Source organism: Tenrec ecaudatus, chromosome 9, assembly GCF_050624435.1.
Source record: "Tenrec ecaudatus isolate mTenEca1 chromosome 9, mTenEca1.hap1, whole genome shotgun sequence".
NCBI lineage: Eukaryota > Metazoa > Chordata > Mammalia > Afrosoricida > Tenrecidae > Tenrec > Tenrec ecaudatus.
In genome coordinates, this window is record NC_134538.1 from 159456553 (window position 1) to 159478766 (window position 22214).

The 22214-nt window shown below is 55.9% G+C and overlaps 1 protein-coding gene across 1 annotated transcript; it reads right to left on the reverse strand.

The window, feature by feature from the left end:
* Positions 1-83: 83 nt before the first annotated feature.
* Positions 84-21267, reverse strand: KEL (Kell metallo-endopeptidase (Kell blood group)). Its single transcript, XM_075557426.1, has 18 exons — positions 21181-21267; positions 19406-19547; positions 19001-19177; positions 17376-17500; positions 17009-17155; positions 13852-13914; positions 13582-13755; positions 13245-13384; positions 12911-13040; positions 3183-3293; positions 2565-2663; positions 2326-2403; positions 1881-1981; positions 1672-1782; positions 1515-1582; positions 1160-1329; positions 887-982; positions 84-245 (listed from the first exon to the last, which is right to left on the reverse strand). Exons 1-18 carry the CDS (start codon positions 21265-21267, stop codon positions 84-86), a joined length of 2181 nt encoding a protein of 726 aa, XP_075413541.1.
* Positions 21268-22214: the final 947 nt, after the last annotated feature.

Below are 22214 nucleotides of genomic sequence, written 5' to 3' on the forward strand. Positions count from 1 at the left end.
CTGGAGCATGTTTAATTTCTCAGTGTGGGGTCAGGCTGGGGGGATGCTGAGGTGTCCCTATGGGAGGGTCTCAGGCAGCCAGATTACCAGAGCTGGCAGCGGCTGGAGGGGTTCATAGGGGCCCCCCAGGGACAGCTGAAGTGCCTGGCAAAGGTTCGAGTGTTGCTGAGTGGCCCGTGGACTCGCAGAATGGCTGGGCTGTGCCGGTCCCGGGGATCCTGGGGCCAGGGTTCCTTGCACAGCACCTGGGACAGTAGAGAGGGGGGCGCAGGTGAGGGGGCCTGGGAGAGGGGGGCAGACCAGGAGGAGGAGGCTGTCCTTTGGAGGTCGCTGGGAGCAGTAGGGGCCTGGGGGAGGGTGGGCAGTACTCCCTGTGGGGGCATCTCAGGAGGCTGGCCGCTGAGGGTGCCCCGAGGCTGGGCCTCGGTGGTGCGGAGAGGGAGGGGCCACGGTCGCTAACAGAAAGGCCCCGCCTTGGGAGTCCACCCAGCGGCCTATCAGAAGAAACGCCTGGTGATCTAAGCCCCACCCACTCACCCCAAGCAAAGCTGCAGGCCTATGGGGCAGAGAGGGCAGCTAGCTGCGCCCAATGGCTTCCAAGACTGTCCGTCTGTTTGGACACTGAGGGAGGTTTGAGGGTCCCCTACTGGCCCTGGGCAGCCTTCCAGTCACCTCTGAGCGCCAAGCCTCCTTGCCTGGTCATCTACTTTTGGAAAACCCTGCTCTGCTGGGGCAGGGCTGGCTGGCTGGCTGAGTTGAAACTTGAAGGTGGGGTTCAAGGAGGCAGGTGCTGGGGGCATGGCGAGGAGTTGGTGGGGGGGGTTGGGGTACTTGGGGGGTGCATTTCTGCAGTGGGGCCAGGGGGGAGGGATGAAGCACTGCCTACCTGGGCATAGCTCCGGAAAAAGAGCTGCTGTGGGCTGAGGCCCAGGCCAGGCAGGGTGGTCTCCCCACGGTACCACAGCAGCCTCTGGTTGTAAGCCTGTGAATGGGGTGGGAGACCCCTGTCAGACCCAGGCCCAGGCCCACCCCTCCCCAGGGGAGGGGGTCCTCAGGGGCAGGAGAGGGACCCCCCCCCCAGCTTCCTGTGCAGAGAGAGAGGCACCATGCCTGTGGGACAGCGGAAGGGACACCGGGGTCAGGCCTTCCGACCAATCACCTGCAGTGCCACGGCCAGCCCCCCCACATCGGCAGCGTCTTCCAGCAGTGTGTGGGAGTGGTTGAAGGAGACCCCTCTGGGCAGGGGGATGGCAGCGTAGTGGCGCTCCAGACACAGCAGTGCCTTCTGCAGGGCAGGGGTGTCACAGGCTGCACAGCCCCCAGGGAGCACTGTTGGAGACAGGGGTGGGGCAGGGGGAGGGGGGGTGAGAGGTGGGAGAAGTGGGTGAGGGTGGGCAGGAGCTGGAGGAGGTGAGGGTGGGCCAGGGTTGGGAGATGGTCAGGGGTCAGGCAGAGTATGGGAGGGGTCATCTGGAAGGTTCCTACCCCCTCCCCCCAGCAGGCCCGGTACCCACAGAGCTGGTGGAAGGTGTGCAGCATTTCATGGGCCATGATGGTACCAGCAGCGCCGAAGTTGACGGCCCTGGGGGACAAGGCGGGTCTCACCGGAATCCCCTGCTTCTTAGGTGGCCCTCACCAGGTCACCCCTTGCCCACGCCAGGTCGCACATACCTGGGGTAGCCAGGGTGGAAAAGGGGTGGCTGCAGGAGCCCCGCGGGGAATATCACTGTGTGGTGTGTCAGGGAGTAGTAAGCGTTGACGCCCCAGGGGTACATACTCCAGCTGTGGGGACAGCGAGTGAGCACTGCCCCCCCCCCCACTACCACCCCCAGCTACTGTTGTGGCACCTCACCCCCTCCTGTCCTGGGTTGTGCCCCTACCTGGGATGGGGGGAGGGTTGCAGGAAGCCCCTGATCTTCCTGGCTCGGAGGGCTCGGACACAGCTCAGGAACCGCAGCAGGAAGCTGCTCCCCGCCTGTTCCTGGGGTACACACGTGGCTCACTTGAGTCTCCTGGGGGCCGATGACCACCCGAAACCCAGAGCCCACAGGCACGAGTGCAGAAGGCTGCATGAATGTGCATTGTGTCCGCGCGCTGCACATCCCAGGACGCCCATGAGCACACAGATGGGCCTGGGGTAAGCACCAGCATGCATGCTAGGACGGTGCACACACACGCACACACACACACACACACATACACACACACTGTGATTTAGGGCACTTCCATGGGTGTGATGGTCTCATGTTTGGAGCAAGGAGCGGGGAACTTAGATCACTGGAAACCAAGAGGACTCAGAAGCTTCAGGGGAGGTGAAGAACCCACCTCTGGGTACCCTTGTGTGGCCAGCTCAGGCTCCAGCATCCATTCGGGGGCGCCCATCTTCACCTGCAGCCGGGTGATCTGGAAAGCATGGAAATCCCAGTAGAGAGAAAGTTCTAGTGCATTCTCGCCTTGGGATGTTGGTGGGGAGCCTGGGCCCTGCCCTGCCTATATCTGGGTGTGGCCAGCCTCTCAGAACCCTCTGCCCTCATGACTGTTCTCCATGAGTCCCCATGGCCTACCTGGTCCTGGGCCTGCCTATGCGCTTCCTCATTCATCCAGTGCACCCTGTGGAGCCGGGCTAGGAGGGAATTTTTGATGCTGGAGAACAGTTCCATGGCCTGGTAGGGGGAGAGGGTGCTGAGTTCACCTCCCAAGAGGGGTGGTATCTCTTGGGTGAGTGAGGAGGGAGGGACTGCAGATGGAGGGGGAGGTGGGCTTGCTGGTCCTGGAAGTTCCTGAGGAACTTCTATGAAGAGGCCAGCAGAAGGGGACTGGATGCTATCCTGACCCTCAGGCCCAGGCTGAGCAACCGGAAGCAGAGGAGGGAGATGGCCCCTGCCCCTCTGCCCTGAACCTGGTCCTCCACCCTCTCCAATGGGTGCATGATCTCCTCCCACCTCCTGGGTTCCCACCTTCAGCACCCCAGCCTGCAGAAGACCCCAGCCTTAGCCATCATGGGGTCAGGTGTTTTATATGGAGGGCCCAGCTGAGATAGACCCAGCTAAGGGGGTGACACGGCCCAGTCCAAGTATGGGTGGACATGAGGTGACCTGACCAGACCATGGCCAAGGCACCCATGTGGCCCCACCCTCTCATACCCCAGGTCTGGCCCTGCCAGGGCACAGGGGCCCACATACAGCTCTCTGGACGTGTGGGCCAAAGGTATCCCGGACGAATAAGGCCGCCAAGGTAGGCTCGAAGAAGGCTCCCGTTTCATCCACGCACTTCATCCACCGGGGCCGCTGGGGCTGCAGAGACAGGGTGGCTTCTGGGGCCCTGCTGCTGGCCCACCAGCTTCCCTAACTGGCTCTAAAGGGCTATTTCCTTCTGGGCTTTCTGGGTCTAGCTGATTTTATCCCGTCAGTCCTGTGGGGGTTCATGGACCTGTTGCCACCCAGCAACAAGACCCTCTGTCCCCCTACAAATGCCCCCTTGCCAGGTCTCCCCTCAAGCTCACGAGCTGTGTGCATTCAGTTGATTCTGAGGCAGGACAGCCTGAATGTTGGAGAGGACAGACAGCCCCTTGGGGCATGAGTCTTGGGTCCAAGGGATTCTGGGAAGGAGAAGACGGAAGCCATAGCCCTTGTCCTGCGTATGCTGTGCACCTGCCGCACCCTTCACACTGGATCCCAGCAGTGATTCCACCTTCCTGTGCAGCTTGCTTCCCCCAATGAAGAAATGGCAGAAGCCATTCCCCCCAAGCTAATCCCTGGGGGTCCCACAGTAGGATCCTGCCTCACAGGGAAGAACTGAGTCGAGTTGGGTTTTATAGCCAGTGTCTGCTAGGAGAACACAGGGAAGGCTACATGTGAGCTTTCAGCCAAGGGCCTGTCCAGGGAAAGCAAGAGAGCCAGAGAGGAAGGGGGTGGGCACCTGCGATGGCAAAGAGCAGAACCTCACGGACCAGAAAAGCACACAAGAGGATGCCAGGATGCCCTGACCAGGTGTCCCAGGTGGACGAAGGGCCCAGGAACAGAGAGGGTCTGCTCAGATCAAGCCAGTCAGAACTTAGGAAAACCAGTTAATTGGGGCAGGATGGGTAGAGGTGTCACGACATCCCTTCCTGCGACATTCACCCAGGGAACTCCTCCCCAGGTGAGGTGCCGCCGCCATGCTTTCAGCAGCCCCGGGCTGGTCCTGAGGAAGAATTTTCCCCCTCCCCCAAAAGGGGAAATGGAAGGACCAAGGAAACCTAGGTGGCCTGGTCCTTCTAGCCAGAAGGCTGATGGCTCAGAAGACATGGCAGTCTGTTTCCACAAGTGTGGCAGCCTTTGGAACCCGATTGGCAGCCCTACTCTGTGTGACAGGGTCATTGGACAGGGTCTTGCACCCTCAGTTCCACAGAGCACCTGGCGGGACTTCTTTCAAGACGACGTGGTGGTTCTCGTGGCAGCCCGTGAGGCTTCAGTGTTAGTTGTCCAAACTGTAATTCAAATGCCTCAACTCTACTTCCATCTTCCTTCCACAAGTGTGTGAGGCAACTGAAAGCTTCATGGCTTGGGTCAATCCTCGAAGTCGCGTCTTAGCTCTTTGCTGCAGATTTTCCTGGTGCGATCTGCGATTTGATTACTGAACCGCTACGTCCACTAGCAATGATTGTGGCGCTAACCGAGAGGAAATCCGTGACCGCTTTAATTTTCTCTCCATTTTTCACGAGGTTGTCTTCAGTCCAGTTGTGAGAATTCTGTTTTCTTTACCCCGAGTTGTAAAGAACGCTGTATTCTCTGATCTTCGTCAACAAGTGCTTCGCATCCTCTTGGTTTTCAGCAAACAAGGCTGTGCCATGTGCCTAGCTCCGTGTGTTAACGAGCCTTTCTCCCATCCTGGTGTCATGTAGTATAATTTGGGATTCTTGGCTCAGTAGGCAGAATGGGCAAGTATGGGGAAAGATTACAACATCGATGCATAACTCTCCTGCGATTGAATCATGAAGTATCTTCCTGTTCTGTCTCGATGGCTGCCTCGTGGTCGACGTTCAGGTTCTGCATGAGCACAATGAGGTGTTCTGGAGTTTCCAGGTCTCTTGATGGTATCCGCTGCTTGCTAGGATCCATACCGTTGAATGCCTTTGCATAGCAGATAAAACACAAGTAAACTAATGCATTGCATGAGGAAGAAGCCCCTGGGCCACCTACTAGGGGCTGCCCTTAGAGATTATTCCAGAGGGGCTTCTCCATTGATGGTTCTTCTCCTCCTCATGTAGTGGTCATGGTCTCCTTTTCTGAGTGAGCACCTTCGACTCACTGTGGGGTGGCTGCTGAATATCAGAAACAAGTTCCAAAGGATGGACATCAGGACCTAACAGCCTTGATGGGCAAGGATACATCCTGCAGTCCTCCTCCATCCCCCTGTAGGCTGGGGCATGTCCCCTTGGAAGAGCTCCTCCAATGGGAGTGTATTTCCATGGTCATCCCTGCCTTCCACACCTCCTGTCCTTAGAACTGGGCCAAAGCAGACCTTCCCTGGTACCCTCAAGTAGAGATCCACCTCCAGCTACCCAGCATGCCCTGCACAGGCTCTTGCCCTAGACTCCTGGTCTGCATAGAGCAGAGACATGTCTGTGGCCCAGAAAGTGACTCCCAGGATTTCAAATGCAGGTGGCTGCCGAGGTGGAGCTTGGCAGAGCATCTGTTCACCTGCTGGGGCCCCTGTGTCTGAGCTTTCTCTGGAGCAGTGGACAGAGAGAGGAGGCTGCATGAGAGAGAGAGAGAGCGAGAGAGAGAGAGAAAGAGAGAGAGAGAGAGAGAGAGAGAGAGAGAGAGAGATCTCAAGTACATATGGCACAAGATGTTCTAGAAACACAAGATACTCAGACCCAGGAGACTAATTTTAGGAAGAAAATTGAGATGTAAGCTTAGGACCAGAAATCAGACAATTTCAAGAGTCTGATGAGAAGTGAGCATTTGCCCAGTTTTCCATGTGTGTGCATGTGGGGTGGAGAGGGGGGTGTTGGTGGGAGGGGGACAGATGTCAGACACTGCAGGCTGGCCAGAATCCCTGAGAGCTCATTTCTGAAGGGAATTCCAGAATGAATCACGGCGATGGTGGCTTGTGAGCCTTTAATAACCGATGCGCAGTCCCTGAGGGGCAGCGTGGGGATGCATCGGACCCCTCTCCTTAGAAGGATCACCCAACCATGACTGATGTCCGGTTCAGACTCACACCCACCCCATGGATAGGAGAACAAAACACTGCATCCTCCTGAGCCAGCCTGTCATCACTGTGTGGGCCCATTGCCACAGCCACCACGTCAATCTATCTCCTAGAGGGTCTTCCTCTTCTTCATTGACCCTCTCCCTCAGCAAGCATGAGGTCCTTTGCCAGGGCCTGTGCCAGCACACAGCTGCTAACTCAAAGGTCAATGGTTGAAGCCTGCCTGCTGCCCTGTGGGAGAATGCAGTGGCCGCCTGCTTCCATAAAGATTCCAGTCTTGCAAACCCTTGGGGACAGTTCTGCTCTGTCTTAGGGCAGAGTGACTAAGTCGGAGTTGGAGTGACTAAGTTGGAGTTGGATTGACTCCACCACCACCATAGACCAAACCAATCAGTAAAAACCATTGCCCCTGAGTTGCCCAAAGGCCGACTCATGGTGGCTCCATGAGTGACAGAGTGAGACTGCTCTAGAGGGAAAGGACCCCAGGTCTTTCTCCCACCGCTGCACTAGTGGGTTAGCCTTTGAGTGTGAACTGTTACACCACCCATAGGCCAGGACACCACATGGACAAGAAGTCCCACACTCAAGCAGGGAGCCACAGGAGCAGTGACATAGCTGTGAGAAGACATCTGACATCAATGAAGAGGACATAGTGTCCTGGGGATGTTGGGGGTGGGGGAGCATGCTACAGTGAAATGAAGGATGAACCTCATGGGAAGTAGCCACACACTTCTATCCCAGCCAGTTACTGCCCTTGGATGGTGCTGGTCCAGTGTTGCTGAGCCTTATGGTAGGGAGATTCAGCTGCTATCTGAAAGGTTGGAGGTTCAAACCCACCAGCAGTTCCCAGGAAAAAGATCTCGCCATCCCCATCTGTAGAGTTGACAACCTAACAAACTCTCAGCCTAAGAAACAGGATTGGTCCAAAGGCACCAATTTTTTGATATATCTTAGGCAATGAAATATAAACTACAAGGAAGAAAGACAAGGCATTCTACTCCCAAAAGGCGTTATAGCTTTGGCCAGACAGCCCAGGGCAGTCAGACTAATGTGAATGAGCCATACGCTATCCTTTCTAGTATATGAAACTCGGGATGGATGAACCTCTATGGAGAGACAGCAAGTAGAATAAGGGTTTCTGGTGGGTCCAGTGGTGATGGGGCGGGGGGTCTAAGGGAGTTGATGTCAAGGAGTTCAAGAAGGAAGAGAATGCTTTGTAACAGATGTGGTAGCAATTGTACACTACTGCTTGTTGTGATTGAACTATGGAATGATAGGATATCTGTATCAGTTCCCAAGAAAATGGTTTTGGAAAAAAATATATAAATAAAATAAAACATAAAATGTATGTTATGATTTTAAAAATAAGAGTTATAGTCTTGGACTGACAGGGGCAGTACTACCCTGTCCTCTGGGTCTCTATCGTTGGAGTCCACTCAAAGGCTGTGAGCCTTTTTTGTCGATACATATACTATAAAAGTAAAATGCATATTTACAATCTTGTAAAGTGGAAAGCTTACTGTCTGCATGCCAGGCCCCTACTCATACATGCTGGCATCACGCTTAGTTTTGAATCGAGGCCGACTGGCTGGCCCCTAACAGCAGGTGAGGATTCTATGTTGCCAACAGACTCTCAGGCCACCACAGCACGAACCCTGCCCAGAGAACCTACATCCGCGGTGTGGGGATCACTGACCAGGGCCCAAGACCAGTGGCCCCAGGCCCTTGGTCCCTCCCCTAGGTTTCCCTGGAAGATCAGGGAAAAGAGCCCGAGTCCTTCGTAACCCCCCTAGCATGCCCCCTCTGCTCATGGTCCCCTGAGTTCAGCAAGGCGTTTCGTCCAATCACCATTAAACCCTTGTGAATTTGATGGCGACGGAGATGCCGGATGGCCGGGTAGGGAATGTGGACACTGAACTGGTTGAACCTTAACTAAAAATCAATGATTAATGACTCTGAGTTACTGTTGTGACCTTCTCCACAGCTGCCCCACTGTGAATCGTAGCCGGTCCCCCTCTGGCACACCCTCTCCTGTTTCCCTGCTGGATTCCTTCCCGACATACCTAGTACCCCCAGCATATTTATCTGTTGAGACTCTTGCTGTTTTCTTTGTCGAGGAGAACGTGTGTTGGAGGACAAACTGCTAATCTTGTTGTGTTAACTTGCTGAAACTCCAATGCCAGCAGGAGGTTCTAGCACATGGCAGGTGAATATCTGCTACCTGGTGGTGTACTGGTTATGTGTTGGGCTGCTCACCTCAAGGTCCACAGTTCAAAACCGCCAGCTACACTGCAGGAGAAAGATGAGGCTCTTTACTCCCATAAAGAGTTATGGCTTTGGAAACCCACTGGGGTAACTTTATTCTGCCTTGTGCAACCACTATGAATGGGAATAGATTTGATGGCAGCGAATTTGATTGTTTTGGACATAAATGAACTGATTGGTGCATACCCAGGTCTCCAGTAGAGTCCTGGTGTCATAGGGGGTTACATGTTGGACCGCTAACCACAAGGTGAGCAGTTTGAAGCCATCAGCTGGTCCGAGGGAGAAAAATGAGGCTTTCTCGTCCCATAAAGAGTTACAGAAACCCACAAGGACAGTCTGGCCTTGTCCTGTAGGGTAGCTATGAGTTGAATCGACTAGATGGCATTGAGTTTGAGGTTGATCTTTGTTTTGTGTTTTTAAAGGACTCCAGAAGTCCTTCCAATGTTAGGATTTTATCAGTCATCTGAAGGCAATGCTGCACTAAAACTTCAGATGACCTAAAGCTGGAGGGGAAAATTAATACGATGACTGGTTGAAGGGAAAGGTTAAAATTGAGCACAACCAAAATCAAAGTCGCTACCATTCTGTCGTTTCTGCAGCACAGCGACCATACAGGTCAGGCTGGAACTGTCCCTATATGTTTCTAAGACTGTCCATCTTTAAACCCAAACCAAACCCAGCTCACCGCCACCAAGTAGGTCATGACATCGCGGCCGTATCTGCCAGGCTAGGGCTCTCCCGAGTGGGTGCTGCACAGAGCTGACCTTGAAGTTAGTATCTCAACCCTTCACCACGATGCCCCAAGGGCTCCGGCTTCCAAAACCCACTGGGGCAGTTCTAGTCTGTCACATAGGATGGCCCAGTCAGATCTCTCCTGGAAGAGGTACAGTAGAAGGGAGGCAGGCGAGACTTCATCTCATGTGCTTTGGAAGTGCTGTCAGGAGGGAGCAGACCCCAGAGAAGGAGGTTGAGGGTCAGCGAAAAAGAGGAACACCCCCCCCACCCCCGCCGCCAGGAGATGGATTGATACCGCGGCTGCAATGATGAGGGCCCAAACAATGGGAGGGTGACTCAGTGGCTGGGCAGTGTTCTGTTCTATTGTCCACGGGGCTACTATGACTTGATGTGTGGCAACATGTAACAACAAGAGCAACCACACCTTCGAAATGGGTAAACAAAAGATAGGCAGAGCAACAGACCAAAGAGTCCTTTTGGGTGCCCCAAATAAGCCAAATCCACCAGCATTGAGCTGATCACAACTCCTAGTGACCCTGCGGGACAGAGGAGAACTGCCCTTTCCAGTTTCCTGTTTGTGGGAGCGGACCACCTCCTCGCCGTGGCATCCACCGCCGGTGGTTTCCAACCACTGACCTTGCAGTTAATAGTTCACCATGTAACCCATTACTCACTCCCATCAAGGCTCCTTCCTCTTGAGTAAGGAGCTAACAATAGAAATCTGTTCAGAAGGCGGCCCGAGATCTATAATTAATGACTGTGGGGAAGACCGTCGGTGATGCTGGGTCCACCTCAGGCCCAAACCTTTGTGGTGTTTCTGTAGTCTGCCTCCCATGCTGCCCTCCACCTGGGATCTCTGTGCCACGTGCCTGCAAAGTAGGTCCTGAAGTGGTTCCCTTCACCTCCAGGGCACCAAACCAGGTGGAGCCTCTGCCCTTTCTAGCTCTGGCTACGACTTTGATCTAGATCAGTGGTTCGCAACCTTCCTACCACCAAGGCCCTTTAATACAGTTCCTCATATTGTGGTGCCCCACCCTCAACCATAAAATTATTTTCTTTGCTACTTTATAACTGTAATTTTGCTACTGTGATGGATTGGGCAACGCCTGTGAAAGGGTCATTTGACCCCCAAAGGGGCTGCAACCCACAGGTTGAGAACTGCTGATCTAGGTCTTCCTTGCTCTACCCTTCCCCACAGTCTGGCCCCAGACAGCTCCTGTTAAGACAGACAGCAGGCAGTACCCCCTCAAGCTCCGGTTTCACACCAAGAAAAGTATTCTGATGATGTCCGGACCCCAGTAGGCCCCTTCCTCCTTCTCCCAATTCCTCCCTGCCTTTGTTCTCTCTACTCAGGCTGCTCCAGGGGACTCGCTGGCTTCCTCGCTGGCCTGAAAACATGGGCTTCTTCAGCAGCAGCGGGACTGAGGCAGCCTGCCACAAACCCAACCACCTCATCTCAGCCAGTCTCCAGAGCAGGGGTGCCCCTCGGGTCACATTGAGTTTCAGCTAGTCTGCTCCATGCCTGGTCGCCTCTCCAGACACCTCTGCCCTCCCCTCTTCTGTGCTGTCCATTCCAACCCTGCCTGCTCGCTCCCTCCTATACCAGTTTCCTAGGCACTTGCCTTTGCCCATCCATCCCATAATGCTAGCCTGCTTTCACGATGCTCTGGCAGAGGTGCGTGGTCCCAACAGACCTATGGACCACATGCCAGCAGCATTTACAACCAGCATAGGGTTTGCTGACTTCCCTGGTTCCATGCCTTCCACTTCTCCCAGAGCCCTGGCCAGTGTGGGGTTCTGGTACGGTTCTGGTTCTGTGAGCCAGGTGGCCTACTCTTCAGTGACAGCCCCTTCACTGGTGAGCTGCATGGCCTGGGGAAAGTTGCTTGGTCATTCTGAGCCTGCTTCTACATCTGCAACCTGAGGGATTCCTTGTCATCTTCTGGGAAGAATACAGAAGACCCTCTGTGCTAAAGGCTTTGTGAAGGCACCCTGGTGGCACAGTGGTTTAGGAGTTGGGCTATGAACTCATAGGTAGGTGGTTCAAACCCATCAGCCGCTCCTGGTAAAGAGTCTCAGTCCCTGAAACCCTAAGGGGTGGCCGTGAGTGGGAATCCACTCAAAGGCAGTGGGTCAGCGCTTTGTACAGTTCCCAGAATGGTAAGAGTGACAGTTACTAAGAAGAAGGAAGACTGGAGGAGAAGCGGTGCTGGCAAGGACGGCCAATAGAACACGAACACACACACACACACACACACACACACACACATCTTGGAAGAAGTACAGCCTTAGAGGCCAGGAGGGCGAGACTTCATCTCCCGTGCGTTGGACACGCTCTCAGGAGAGGCCAGACCCTGGAGAAAGACACTATGCTTTTGGTCAAGTGAAGGGGCAGTGGAAAAGAGGAAGACTTTCCAAAGGAAGCGCTTCAACATGGTGGGTGATTGACACAGGGGCGCCAACAACGAGCGCAAACGTGAGAACAAGTGTGAGCGTGGCGCGGGAGTGGGTGGCACTGAGCTCTGTTGAGCATCCAGCTGCTATGAGTACGGACCACCTCGGCAGCTCCCAACGACGGAGACGTCCTGACGACTGTGCATCGTGTCTGGGTTCAGAGACATGAGGCGCTTTCCCCAAGACCAGCCCGCTGCTTGCGGGCAGACCTGGGCTCCGCGTGTAGGCCGTGGGACACTTAAAGACCCTTCTGGGAAGGCTGGGATCTGAGCACTTTGCAGCCTTGCCCCTTTCCTGTGACGACCCGGGTTCCATCCTGACCAATGCTCCTCAAGCACACCTGTCACACCTGTGAGGGGAGCTTGGGTGCTGCTGTGATACTGATGGAGATTGAGTATGTGTGTGTGTTTATATATGTATGTATGTATGTGTGTATGTTTCTGTGTAGACGTGTGCATGTGTCGCTGTGTGAATGTGTGTATTTATAGGTGTGTGTGTGTGTGTGTGTTTAAATACCGCGGGAGCTGGGTTTTCTTTGTGATGTCAACGAAGTCCTCTCAGTATAGGATGTAACTGACATCGATCTCTTTCTGAGATCTAAAGACCAGAGTAAGCAAGCGGAGATGAGGAAGAGAGATGCTGTGAAACTGGAATCTCTAAGGAATCAGGAAACAGGCTGACCGGAGATAAGAACCTTTTCCCAGAGACACCCCCGCCCCCCCCCCCACACACACACACCGAGAACCTTTCCCCTAGCGCTTGTCCTTCAGTCGCCTTGAGAGGACACACCTGGCTCTGTGCTGAAAGCACCTCCACGTATTCCTGGCAGAGCAGTGCTGGAGAGCGGAGACAGGTGTGGACTGGTGCCAGGGGAGCTTCCAGATGAAGACAGACCAGCGAGAGAGGCCTGGCAATCTGCGTCCCTAACTCAGCCACGACAAATCTGAAGCATGGCCACAGAGGGGAGATGCACCCCATGGTTGGAAGACACTGGGGACACGCACTGGCCACATGCGTGGACTCTAGCAAAAAGGACGATGGTGAAGGTGTCACAGACCAGGTGGGATTCCAAGCCGCGTGTGAGACAGAGCCAGCTAGCTCCATGATCACAATATTCAACCAAAGGCCAGGAGGTGAACGCTGGCCTGCCTGGCGGCAGCCAGCCACAACCAAGTCCCTGCACACCCAGCCTTCCTACATCTGTCCATGTCTGCCAACCTTTCCCTGAGAAGGCAGAGCCCTCCCACCTCCTCCTCACCGCAGGTGGGCGCTCCATTAGCACCCAGAGCTTCTGCCTCAGCTCCAGGCGGGCCTTCTGGAACTTGCTGTCCAGGGCGGGGGAGAGGGAGCCCACCAGCCCCAGGATCATGTGGCTCTGCAGGAATTCCCTGTGGAAGACAACCCCACACACGCCCCTCTGGTAAGCAGTACCAGGCGCCCCACCCAGCCTCCCAGCTCAACTGGCCTCCTTGATGGTGGTGAGACCTCCCACTTGGGCAGGAAGCCAGAAAGGCTCTCCTGAGCATGGGGTGGGCTGGTGAGGTCCCTCAGTCTCCGGAAACTTCCCTCCACCCAAGACCCCACAGGCCAACCTCCGCTGCATCCTTAACAGCTGCGACATGTTCCTCAGGTAGTCCAGGTCGTGGACCATGACGAGCTGCGAGGGACTCAGGCGCATGGGCGTGAATGCTGCTTGCAAGCAGGACAGCCAGTCGATGGCAGGAGCCATTTCCTTAGGGGTGGGGGTGGGGCGCACGGAGGCTGAGGGGAGCAGAAAGGGCTTCCCTCCCTCGTGTGTGAGAGGAAGGAGGAGGCTGAGGGTAGAGCTCAGGCCAGGCAAAGCAGGAGTAGAGAGCAAGGAGGGCAGGGACCGGGGACGCAGTGCTGAGCCAAGTCCTCCTGCCACCCTCAGCCCTGCATCCCAGGTACCTGCAGCTGGGCAATAGTGACCACCTGGGCCCGCTGCTGCTCCAGGGGCCGCAGGAACTGGCACAGCTGAGAGGTGATGGAGATGGACAGGCCGGCATGCTCCTGCACCTTGACAGGGGCCCCTCCCAGCAGGGTTCCCAGCTGGTTCAGGTAGGTCAAGTACTCCCTCACCATCTGGAGTGGTGGAGGACGAGGTCTCAGTCACAGTCCGGGGCAGCCCTGCCCACCTACTCACGTGCGTGCCAGCCCCCCTTGTCCATCTGGGCTTACCTGGGCATAGATCTTCTGTTCCTTCTCTTGCTTTAGGGGCACGTCAAACTCGGGCTGACCTATCTGGACAGAGAGATGCTGGAGAGCAGCAGAACGTGATGGAGCGGCGGGGCAAAGGTGGGGTAGAGACGGCCGTGGGTGTGGGAATGAAGGGGGCATGGGGGCAGGAAATGGGTGTGAGGCATGGGGGGGGTAATGCAGACATGGAGGACTGGGACATGAGGGTTTCTTTCAGTGTCCAAAAGCCCCAAGACCAGGTGGAGTCACTGAGACACCCTCCCCACACACATGGGGAGCAAAGTCAAGAAGGTGCGGAAAAACTCAGGAATCCTGAGAACCACTGTTGTAAGGACAGCAAACGACCACAACAATCCCCGGTGACCACAAGGTCGGAGCTGTGTTCGTTGTGAGAATGTAAACATTCCTACATGGACGTCGATCTTTTTTCTTTTGGCACTTGGAAGGACACCAGCACCACACCCAACCTTGTCGATTGAGAGCTGGGCGGAACTTTACACAGGAAAACTCCTTTGTCTCCACCCAAGTCAGTCACATTTTTGCGTCCCCCCTTCCCCCAAGGTAGGCTCCTGAAGTAACCACTGCTCATGAGCCTTCTCCCTGGGTGTTCTCCTCACCCCGTCTCTCCTCACCCTTCTGAACTTGGTCCTGGGTTCAATGCTGCCTTTCAAAGTCTCAGTGGTTGGCTCCTGTGAGGTGTTTGTACCTCTCTGGTGTTTTTGCTGGTCTTCTCAACCTGCCTATTGTCTAAACAGTGAGCCCTGGTGGGCAGTTCACAGCCTCTATGAGTCCAGGAAGCCTGGCCCTTTCTATGCTTTGGAGTCCAGGTCCATGTTTTTCCTCCCACTCTATCCAAGACCTTCTAAGGCGATCTCTTTGAGAGCAGTTGGTGGTAGCCGGGCACCATCTAGTGCTTCTGGTCTCAGTCATGGGGGGATGTTCGTGTGGTCAATCAGCACCCTGGACTAATGTTTCCAAGAGTGTCTTCAACCCGCTTCTCTCTTCTTCCCTCCCGATGAGGAGAGCCCATGATCGCCCCTCAGATGGCCACTCACCAGCTTTCAAGACCTCCATCAATACTCAATGAAGTAGGAGGAGGGAGAATTTTGTCTTTGTGAAAACTCTTAAACTGGTCGACTGTGGTGTTACTTAGTTAGTTTGTTTTGTAATTTTGAATTGAGCGAAGGTTTACAGAGGAGTATCAGGGATTTTTCAGAAATTCACAAGAGCGTTTTTGATCCATGTTTTTTTTTTGAGGGGTATTTAAAAAAATCTACAGTGAACACCAATGTTTATATTTTGTTCATTATGGGTTTTGCATTTATTTTCGATAACTCATGCAAAGGCGATTGGTCTTGATTGCTGCATCTGGCTCTTGGCGAAAACTCTACTTCCAGGCACTAATCTTGACCTTGCTTGCCCTTGATTTTATTTTCCACATATTTCTTCAATGCGCTCCTCCTGCTTAGCACCACATACTTTCCCAGTATTTTGAAACAACAACAGAAGCCACCAAGACCTCTTTAATCATTGCTTCGGTCCAACCTTTAAAAGCAAAAAGGTTCCTATGCCCATGCACCGGCTTCCTTGCTGCCCCTGTCAGTTCTGTTGAGTCTGCCTGCACTCCTGTGCACACACAGCACAGTGTGCACCGCACAGTGAAGCATTGCTCCGTCTGTGTCCTGCTTAAGTCCAATGGATCCACTTGAGTCCAGACACCTGTGCCTGTTCTCACACTGGTTTTTAAAACTGTCTCTGGAAGGTTTTCATTGGTGCGCTCTTATTCTGCTTTCTCTGTGAACTCAGAAGGCTCAAGAACCCACGGTGGGCACTCTATTTGAGAGCTCTTCTTTCCGTCCTCTGTGGACACCCACATTGGTCTCGCTGCCACTCGCGTCTCTGAGTCTTTCCTTCTGCCCAGCGTCCTTCCTTTGCCATCTCTTCCCTCCACATCTGCTTCTCCTTTGGTCCTCAGGTCAATGGCAGCCATGTCTTTCGGCTCACCCCAAACCAAAACTGTGATTGTCTCCTCCTGTTTTATTGATACTCAGCTCACCTACCAGTCCTGCATGCATAACCGCCACCCAGCACCACTGGCATGAGTTTGCACCAATCCCCGTGCCTGGTCCTTCCTGTCCACAAAGATGCTCAACACCTTTCCGGCTGTGCGTGAGACTACACAGGACAGCCATCAGCACATCTGAAGGTCCTCAGTACCTCAGCCTCCTATTGTTTCCAACCTATTCCTTCCACCTGGCTCTGACCACCGCTCCTCCCCCAAAACCACTATTGCCACCAGGTTGATTTCAACTGAAAGCGACTGCAGGTGGAAGACAGAGTCGAACTGCCCCACCGGGGTTCCACAGCTCTCGACATCACCGGTCTCTGTGTAGGAGAAAGACAGGGCTTTCTACTTCCTTAAAGGTTTACGGTCTCAGAAACCCACAAGGACAGTTCTACTTTGTCCTATAGGGCCACTGGGTGTGGGGAACATCTCGCTGGCAGTTATTGAAATCATTAAGGAAAGAGACCTGATTGCACAATTGGGCAATTCCTGCAGGGTCTATCATAATCTCTAGGGAAGCAGACTGTCACCTTTCTCCAGAAAAACAGCCGGCCAACTTGGCAGTTAGCAGCCAAGCACATAGGCCGCTAGACCACCAGTGCTACCAAAAGTAACAATGACCACAACCCCCCAAACAATAACAACAAACACAACGAAATCTCACCAAGCCCATTGCCATCTGACTGATAGAAATCCTATAGCACAGAGGGGAACTCCCCAAGATCTCCCAGGCTGTGAGTAATGGTGACAGTAGAGGGTCATGGGAAAATCTCACTGCCATCGAGCTCGTGCTGACTCATGCTGACTGACGCTGCAGGGCAGAGCAGCACGGCCTGTGTGGCTTCCGAGTCTAGATCTTTATGGGAGGAGGTCTCATTCGCCCCGAGAATGGCAGCTGGTTTGGGACTGCTGATATACTACAGTTAGCTGCCCAACCTGAAGCCCACCCTTACGGCCCTGAATGGACACAGCGCCTGCATCCGTAGGCCCACACCGGACACTTGTGAGGACTGTGCAGGACCGGGCAGTGTCTCGTTCCATGGCCCACTGGGTTTGGGCCAGAGCATTCCTCACCTGGATGACGGGCGGCTGCGGAGAGGTGGGATGGGGCTGCAGGTAGGCTCTGAAGAAGGGGAAGTAGTCATACTGACCCATCAGAAGCCCCAGCGTCCTGTTGAAGTCAAAGACGGTCCGGTTCCCAGAAAGCTGCCAGCCTCCAAGCTGGGAGGGAAAGAGGTGCAGAGGTCTTCGTGATCTGTCCCCATCCATCAGACGGCGTCACGCCCTGACTTCCGCCAAGTCTACCCCTCCAGGCCCCACCTCCAGCTTCATGGTACCACCATCTCTACCTGCCGCCTAGAGCCTGGGGAGGGGGCCCACCCACGGACATGCGGTGCTCCTGCGTGCTGGGCTTCTACAGCAGTGGAGCCCCGGGTCTCACCTCCTCTATAACTTGCCTGAGGGGACCGGCCCCCGCAGCCTCAATGGCATCGGTGTCCATGCAGGAGTTGTAGAAGCGGACAGCCTTCTCCTCTCCGGAGCCGGGGGGCCAGGAAGCTGGGGCCTCTGGAAAGGAAGTGAGGGTGTGGGTCAGCACAGAGCAGACAGGGAGGGTGAGCGAGCTGGGGCTCACGGGACAGCAAAGACCCCCAAGAAGACGGAAAGAAGGGGAAACGACAAGATGAGGGGAGCTGGGCTGTTGGTGGAAAACTACGAGGAGGGTCACAGTGTGGGAGAAGAAGACATGGAGGCACAAGGAGCCGGGATACCTGGTGTCTGGAGAAGAGGTAGACTCAGAAGAAAGGATCCGGACATCAGAAAATGGTCAGGAGACCAGAGAATTGGGAGGGACTCAGAGCAACTGTATGTGTGTGCACATGCTATGGGGCCCCCTACTGACTGCAGACCCTCCTGATCCCAGGAAACCAACATGTCACCATAACCCAAATGCCCCCTGGCACCCACCACTTCCCCTTTCAGCTCTTCACTGGGCACTGGGCATGGAGTCTGTACCAAGTCCACCTTTGTCCATCTCTGTGCCTTAACTCAGGAGACAGATAGGGCATCCGATGCCCACAAAGAGGTACCGCCTAGGAAACCCACAGGGGAAGTTCTACCCGGTCCTATGGGTCCCGGTGAGTTGGCATCCACTCGATGGCAGCGAGCTGGTGGTTTGTGTTGATGAGTTAACTGGCATCACGGCTCTTCCCCGCAGGAGAGCCTGCTCTACACAGTCAAAGGAGGCGGGCAGAGGGATGCGCTTTTCCCGAGTCCAAACTGCCTTGTCAACACTCGGTCTCCGTGCACGGCGAAGACATGCCTGGCCACCACTCCCCACACGCTCCCCACCGCACACCACCCTCAGCTTTCATCTTCCAGCTCCCACGTGGGCAGCCCTTCGGTCCTGTCTCAACGTGACCTTGTCCTCAGCACCCTCACCTCCTCACTCTCCTCTCCCAGCCCCTGAGAGTTGCTGTCGACAGAAACCTGCTTTGCTCCCAGAACTCTCCTTCCAGTATATTCACTGTGCCTGTATTTCCCCCATTTACCTGCCGTACCTCCAATGACACATTCAGCCCCCTTTACCCCTTATCCCCCCATTCTCTCATTCCCACCAGCACCCCATCATTCACCCCATAGCCCTGTTCCTTCTAGGTCAGCCCACATGCCTGGCCCAAGCAAGGAGCCCAAGGAGTCAGGGGGCTCTGAAGTCAGGGGGGCTCTGAGGGCTAGAGGTGAGCAGGATGGGGGAAACCAAGCATGACAGGTGCCCAGCAGGTGCCGGTGAGGGAGGTCAGCTTGGGGAGATCAGCTGAGACACAGCCCCAGGTGGCAAACGGGAGACATTGGGACGCATGGAAGAGGAGAGGGACAGGGACCCCGTAAAGACTGGGTGCAGGGAGAGTCAGATAGCAGGAGATGGGCTGTGGTGAGGGGAGCAGCCTGGCCCAGGCAGCTGGTACCCAAGGAAGCCCAAGAGGGGGGGAGCGGGGGGTGCCTACACTCCCCAGGTGGGGCTGTCCTGAGACTAGAGTGGCAGGCTCCGAGTCACCCTGTGCTCCGTACCTAGAATTCTCCGGAGTCGACCCTTGTTTTCCTCCTCCAGAGCCTGAAAAGAATTGATGGTCCCCCTGGCCTTCCCACAAGCGAAGCTGGAGAAGTCATGGCAGGGTGCCACGCTGCTGTTCCCCCAGGCTAGGTAGCGGGCCACCAAGTCCAGACACACAGGGGAGGTACAGGACCCTGTGGGGCGGAGAGAGAAAGAGGCGAGGGTGCCCCCCAGGGGCCAGAGAAGGCACTGTGGGTGAGGCAGTGAGGAGGCAGCCCTGGGCAGAGGTGGATGGTGGGGTGGGGGTGGGGGTCCAAGGACAGAGCTGGGTTCCAAGAGGTTGAGAGGTCATCTGCGGGGATGGCAAGGTGCAGGCAGGACTGAGGGAGGGGGCAGGTGGGGATCCCCAGGGCAGTGCTTACGTGGACCGCAGCTCCCGAAGACATAGCCCAGAAGCACGGAGAAGCTGATTAGCAGCCCAAGGAGCAGGAGCGTCAGCAGCACCCTCCCCGCCCGTGGCCACCGGCGGGCTCCTGCTGGGGGCAGCTCCTCGGCAGGAGGCCCCTGTGGGGACAGGAGGGGGCACGGGTTGGGGGCCATGTCTGAGGGAGCACAAGGGCTCCTTGTCCCCCTGAGCCCACCCTCTGCACCTCTGGGGACGCAGAGACAGCAGTGGTTGAGGACTGGCAGGGCTGGGTGACAACATGAGCTTTTCCCCAGCCGGGTGGTGGTGGTGGGGTGTGTGTGTGTGTGTGTGTGTGTGTGTGTGTGTGTGTGTGTGTGTGTGTGTCACTTACCTCCTGGATAGACCCCATTCCAAGGTCACGTTCAACCTCCTGAGTGGGTGGAGGAGAGAGAGGCGGCTCAGGACAGATGCATTAAAGGGTCTGGGTCGAACATCTGACACCTCTCCTGTTCCCACCCCCAACATTTATCTTCACTTCAGATGAGCACCCCCTCCCAGACTCTACCATTTATCTTCCAACATTACCTCCTTCCTTCTCCCCCCAAATTCAGGTCCTCAGCCCCAGCAGGGCAGGGCCCTTCAAGACACAACCTCCACCCAACATCCTCCACAATACCAATTCAATATCCCCCACAACTCCTACCCAATATCACCTGAACCACTAATTCAATATTCCCCACAGCCCCCACCCAACACCACCTCAATATCACCCACAGCCCCTACTCAACATCTCCCACAACACCAACTCAATATCATTCACAGCCCCCCAACAATATCACCCATACCACATACAACATCACCCAAATCACCTCAATATCCCCCACAACCCCCACCCAGTATCCCCCACAACACCCCCCAGTGCCATCTGGAGCCCCGTGCTAACGTCACACAACATCACTCACAGAGCTGTCCTATCTCACCCATAGACCCCCCACCCCAACATTACCTACAACATCACCCCGATATCACCCATAGCTCTCACCCAGCATCCCCCATGCCACCATTCCAACGTCACCTACATCCCCACCCAATTTACCCATGCCAACATCACCTGCAGCCCCCACCCCATGTCGTCATCTACAACCCCTACCCTAGTGTTACCCACAGCCCCCACTGCAGCATCACCCACAGAGCTGCCCCATCTCCCCCACAGCCTCCGCTCCCACTCTCCCAGCACCCCCTCTCAGAGACCTGACCCCAAAGGAAATGGTTTTCTGCAGGAAGTTTGCTGTCATCCAGCTGTCTGTCTGCCTGCCTGCCTGCCGCCCCTCTGGCTGTGTCCACCTCTCCCTCCTGGTCCTGACCCAGGAGGTGGTCCCTCTCCCGGCCTAGCCTCCTCACTGCAGCGGGAAGGGTGTCTGTCCCCCAGGCGTGCTCTGCCCTGAGGGCTTCATTATCACCGGGGACACTTGGCCCTTCCTGTGTTATCTCAACTGCCAGGCCAGGCCAGGGAGGGCCACAGGCTCCCCCAGAGGCAGAGCCCTGCTGGCTGAGTCTTTGTTTATGGAAGACTCCTGTGGGCCCCCCACCCCACCCCCATCCCAGCCACAGATCTTTCACCAAGGGGGCTCACATGTCCACGACTCCAGCCCAACAGCTTCACAGTGGCCGTGCTGGCAGGCTGGGCAGGACCAGCACAAGACCTCCACCCCACCCCTGGAGCCAGAGTCTGCTGCCGCATCTGTGGCAGAGGCTCAAGCTATCTCTCCTGACCTCTCAGACAGGGCTCACGCTGTCTGGAGGGGCTCCGTCTTCCCCATTGCACTCCCCATCCTGCAGACTCTGGAGGGCGGGCATGGCTTCCTGGGCATCACCCATCTGAGTGCTCCCTAAGTGTGGATAGGAGTGGGTGCCCGGAGCCGGTCTGCTGTTGGCTCTGCTCTCTCCATGGCTCAGTGAAGGGGTCGACGTCTACCCCTGCTCCCACCCCAGTCAGAGGCATGGACCCAGAGAATCCTGCCCGCAGCACCCCCAGCAGGAAAGGAGGGCTGAGGGTGGCAGAGGGTACTGACTGAGGCCACAGGGTGGGCCATCCTGAAAGGCAAGCCGAGAAGACAGGACTGAACATCACCAGGGGAGGCCTGGGCTGGGGTCCACGTGGACCCACTGAAGACTGGAGCCCCCAGCAGGGTGCAGGACCCATGAGGGCCCTGCCCACAGTCTCACACCAGCCCCTGGCAGAGGGGATCGGAACTTGGGGAAAGAGATGGTTCTGGGAGGGAAGATCGGAGCTGGGGAGCCCGATGAGTGAGATGCTCCCAGGCTGTCTGGTTGAGCGAGATAGTGAAGGTGGGGTTCTGGCCAGGGCTGGGAGAGTGAGAGAGCCAGGCTGTGCTGCGGAGTGAGAGGCCGTTCCCCTCCTGTCTGCCTCCTCCCCCAAAGCCCAGTCGTCTTCCTGGGCTTCCACAGTGCCCCTCCCAGCCACCTCAACGCCCCTGGCCGTTAGCCTTCTAGAAAAAGATACAGAGACAGTTCCAATTAGATAAGAGGGAGGTCAGGCCTGTGCCCTAGGTCACTGCCCAGGCTGTGACCCTGCCCCTTCCAGAGAGCTGTCCAATCACAGCATTCAGGCAATGAGACCCCTCCCCACTGCCCCCGAAAACAAAGTCCCCAGAAGATCAGAACCCCCTCCTCTCCTGTGCCCCTCTCCACTGTGAGTCCTAGCTCCACAGCCACTGCTGCCAGGCTGCACCTCTAGGCACCCAGAGCAGAGGTCACACCTTGCTCTGCAGGCTGACCTCCCAGGCCATCCCCAGCCCAGGGCC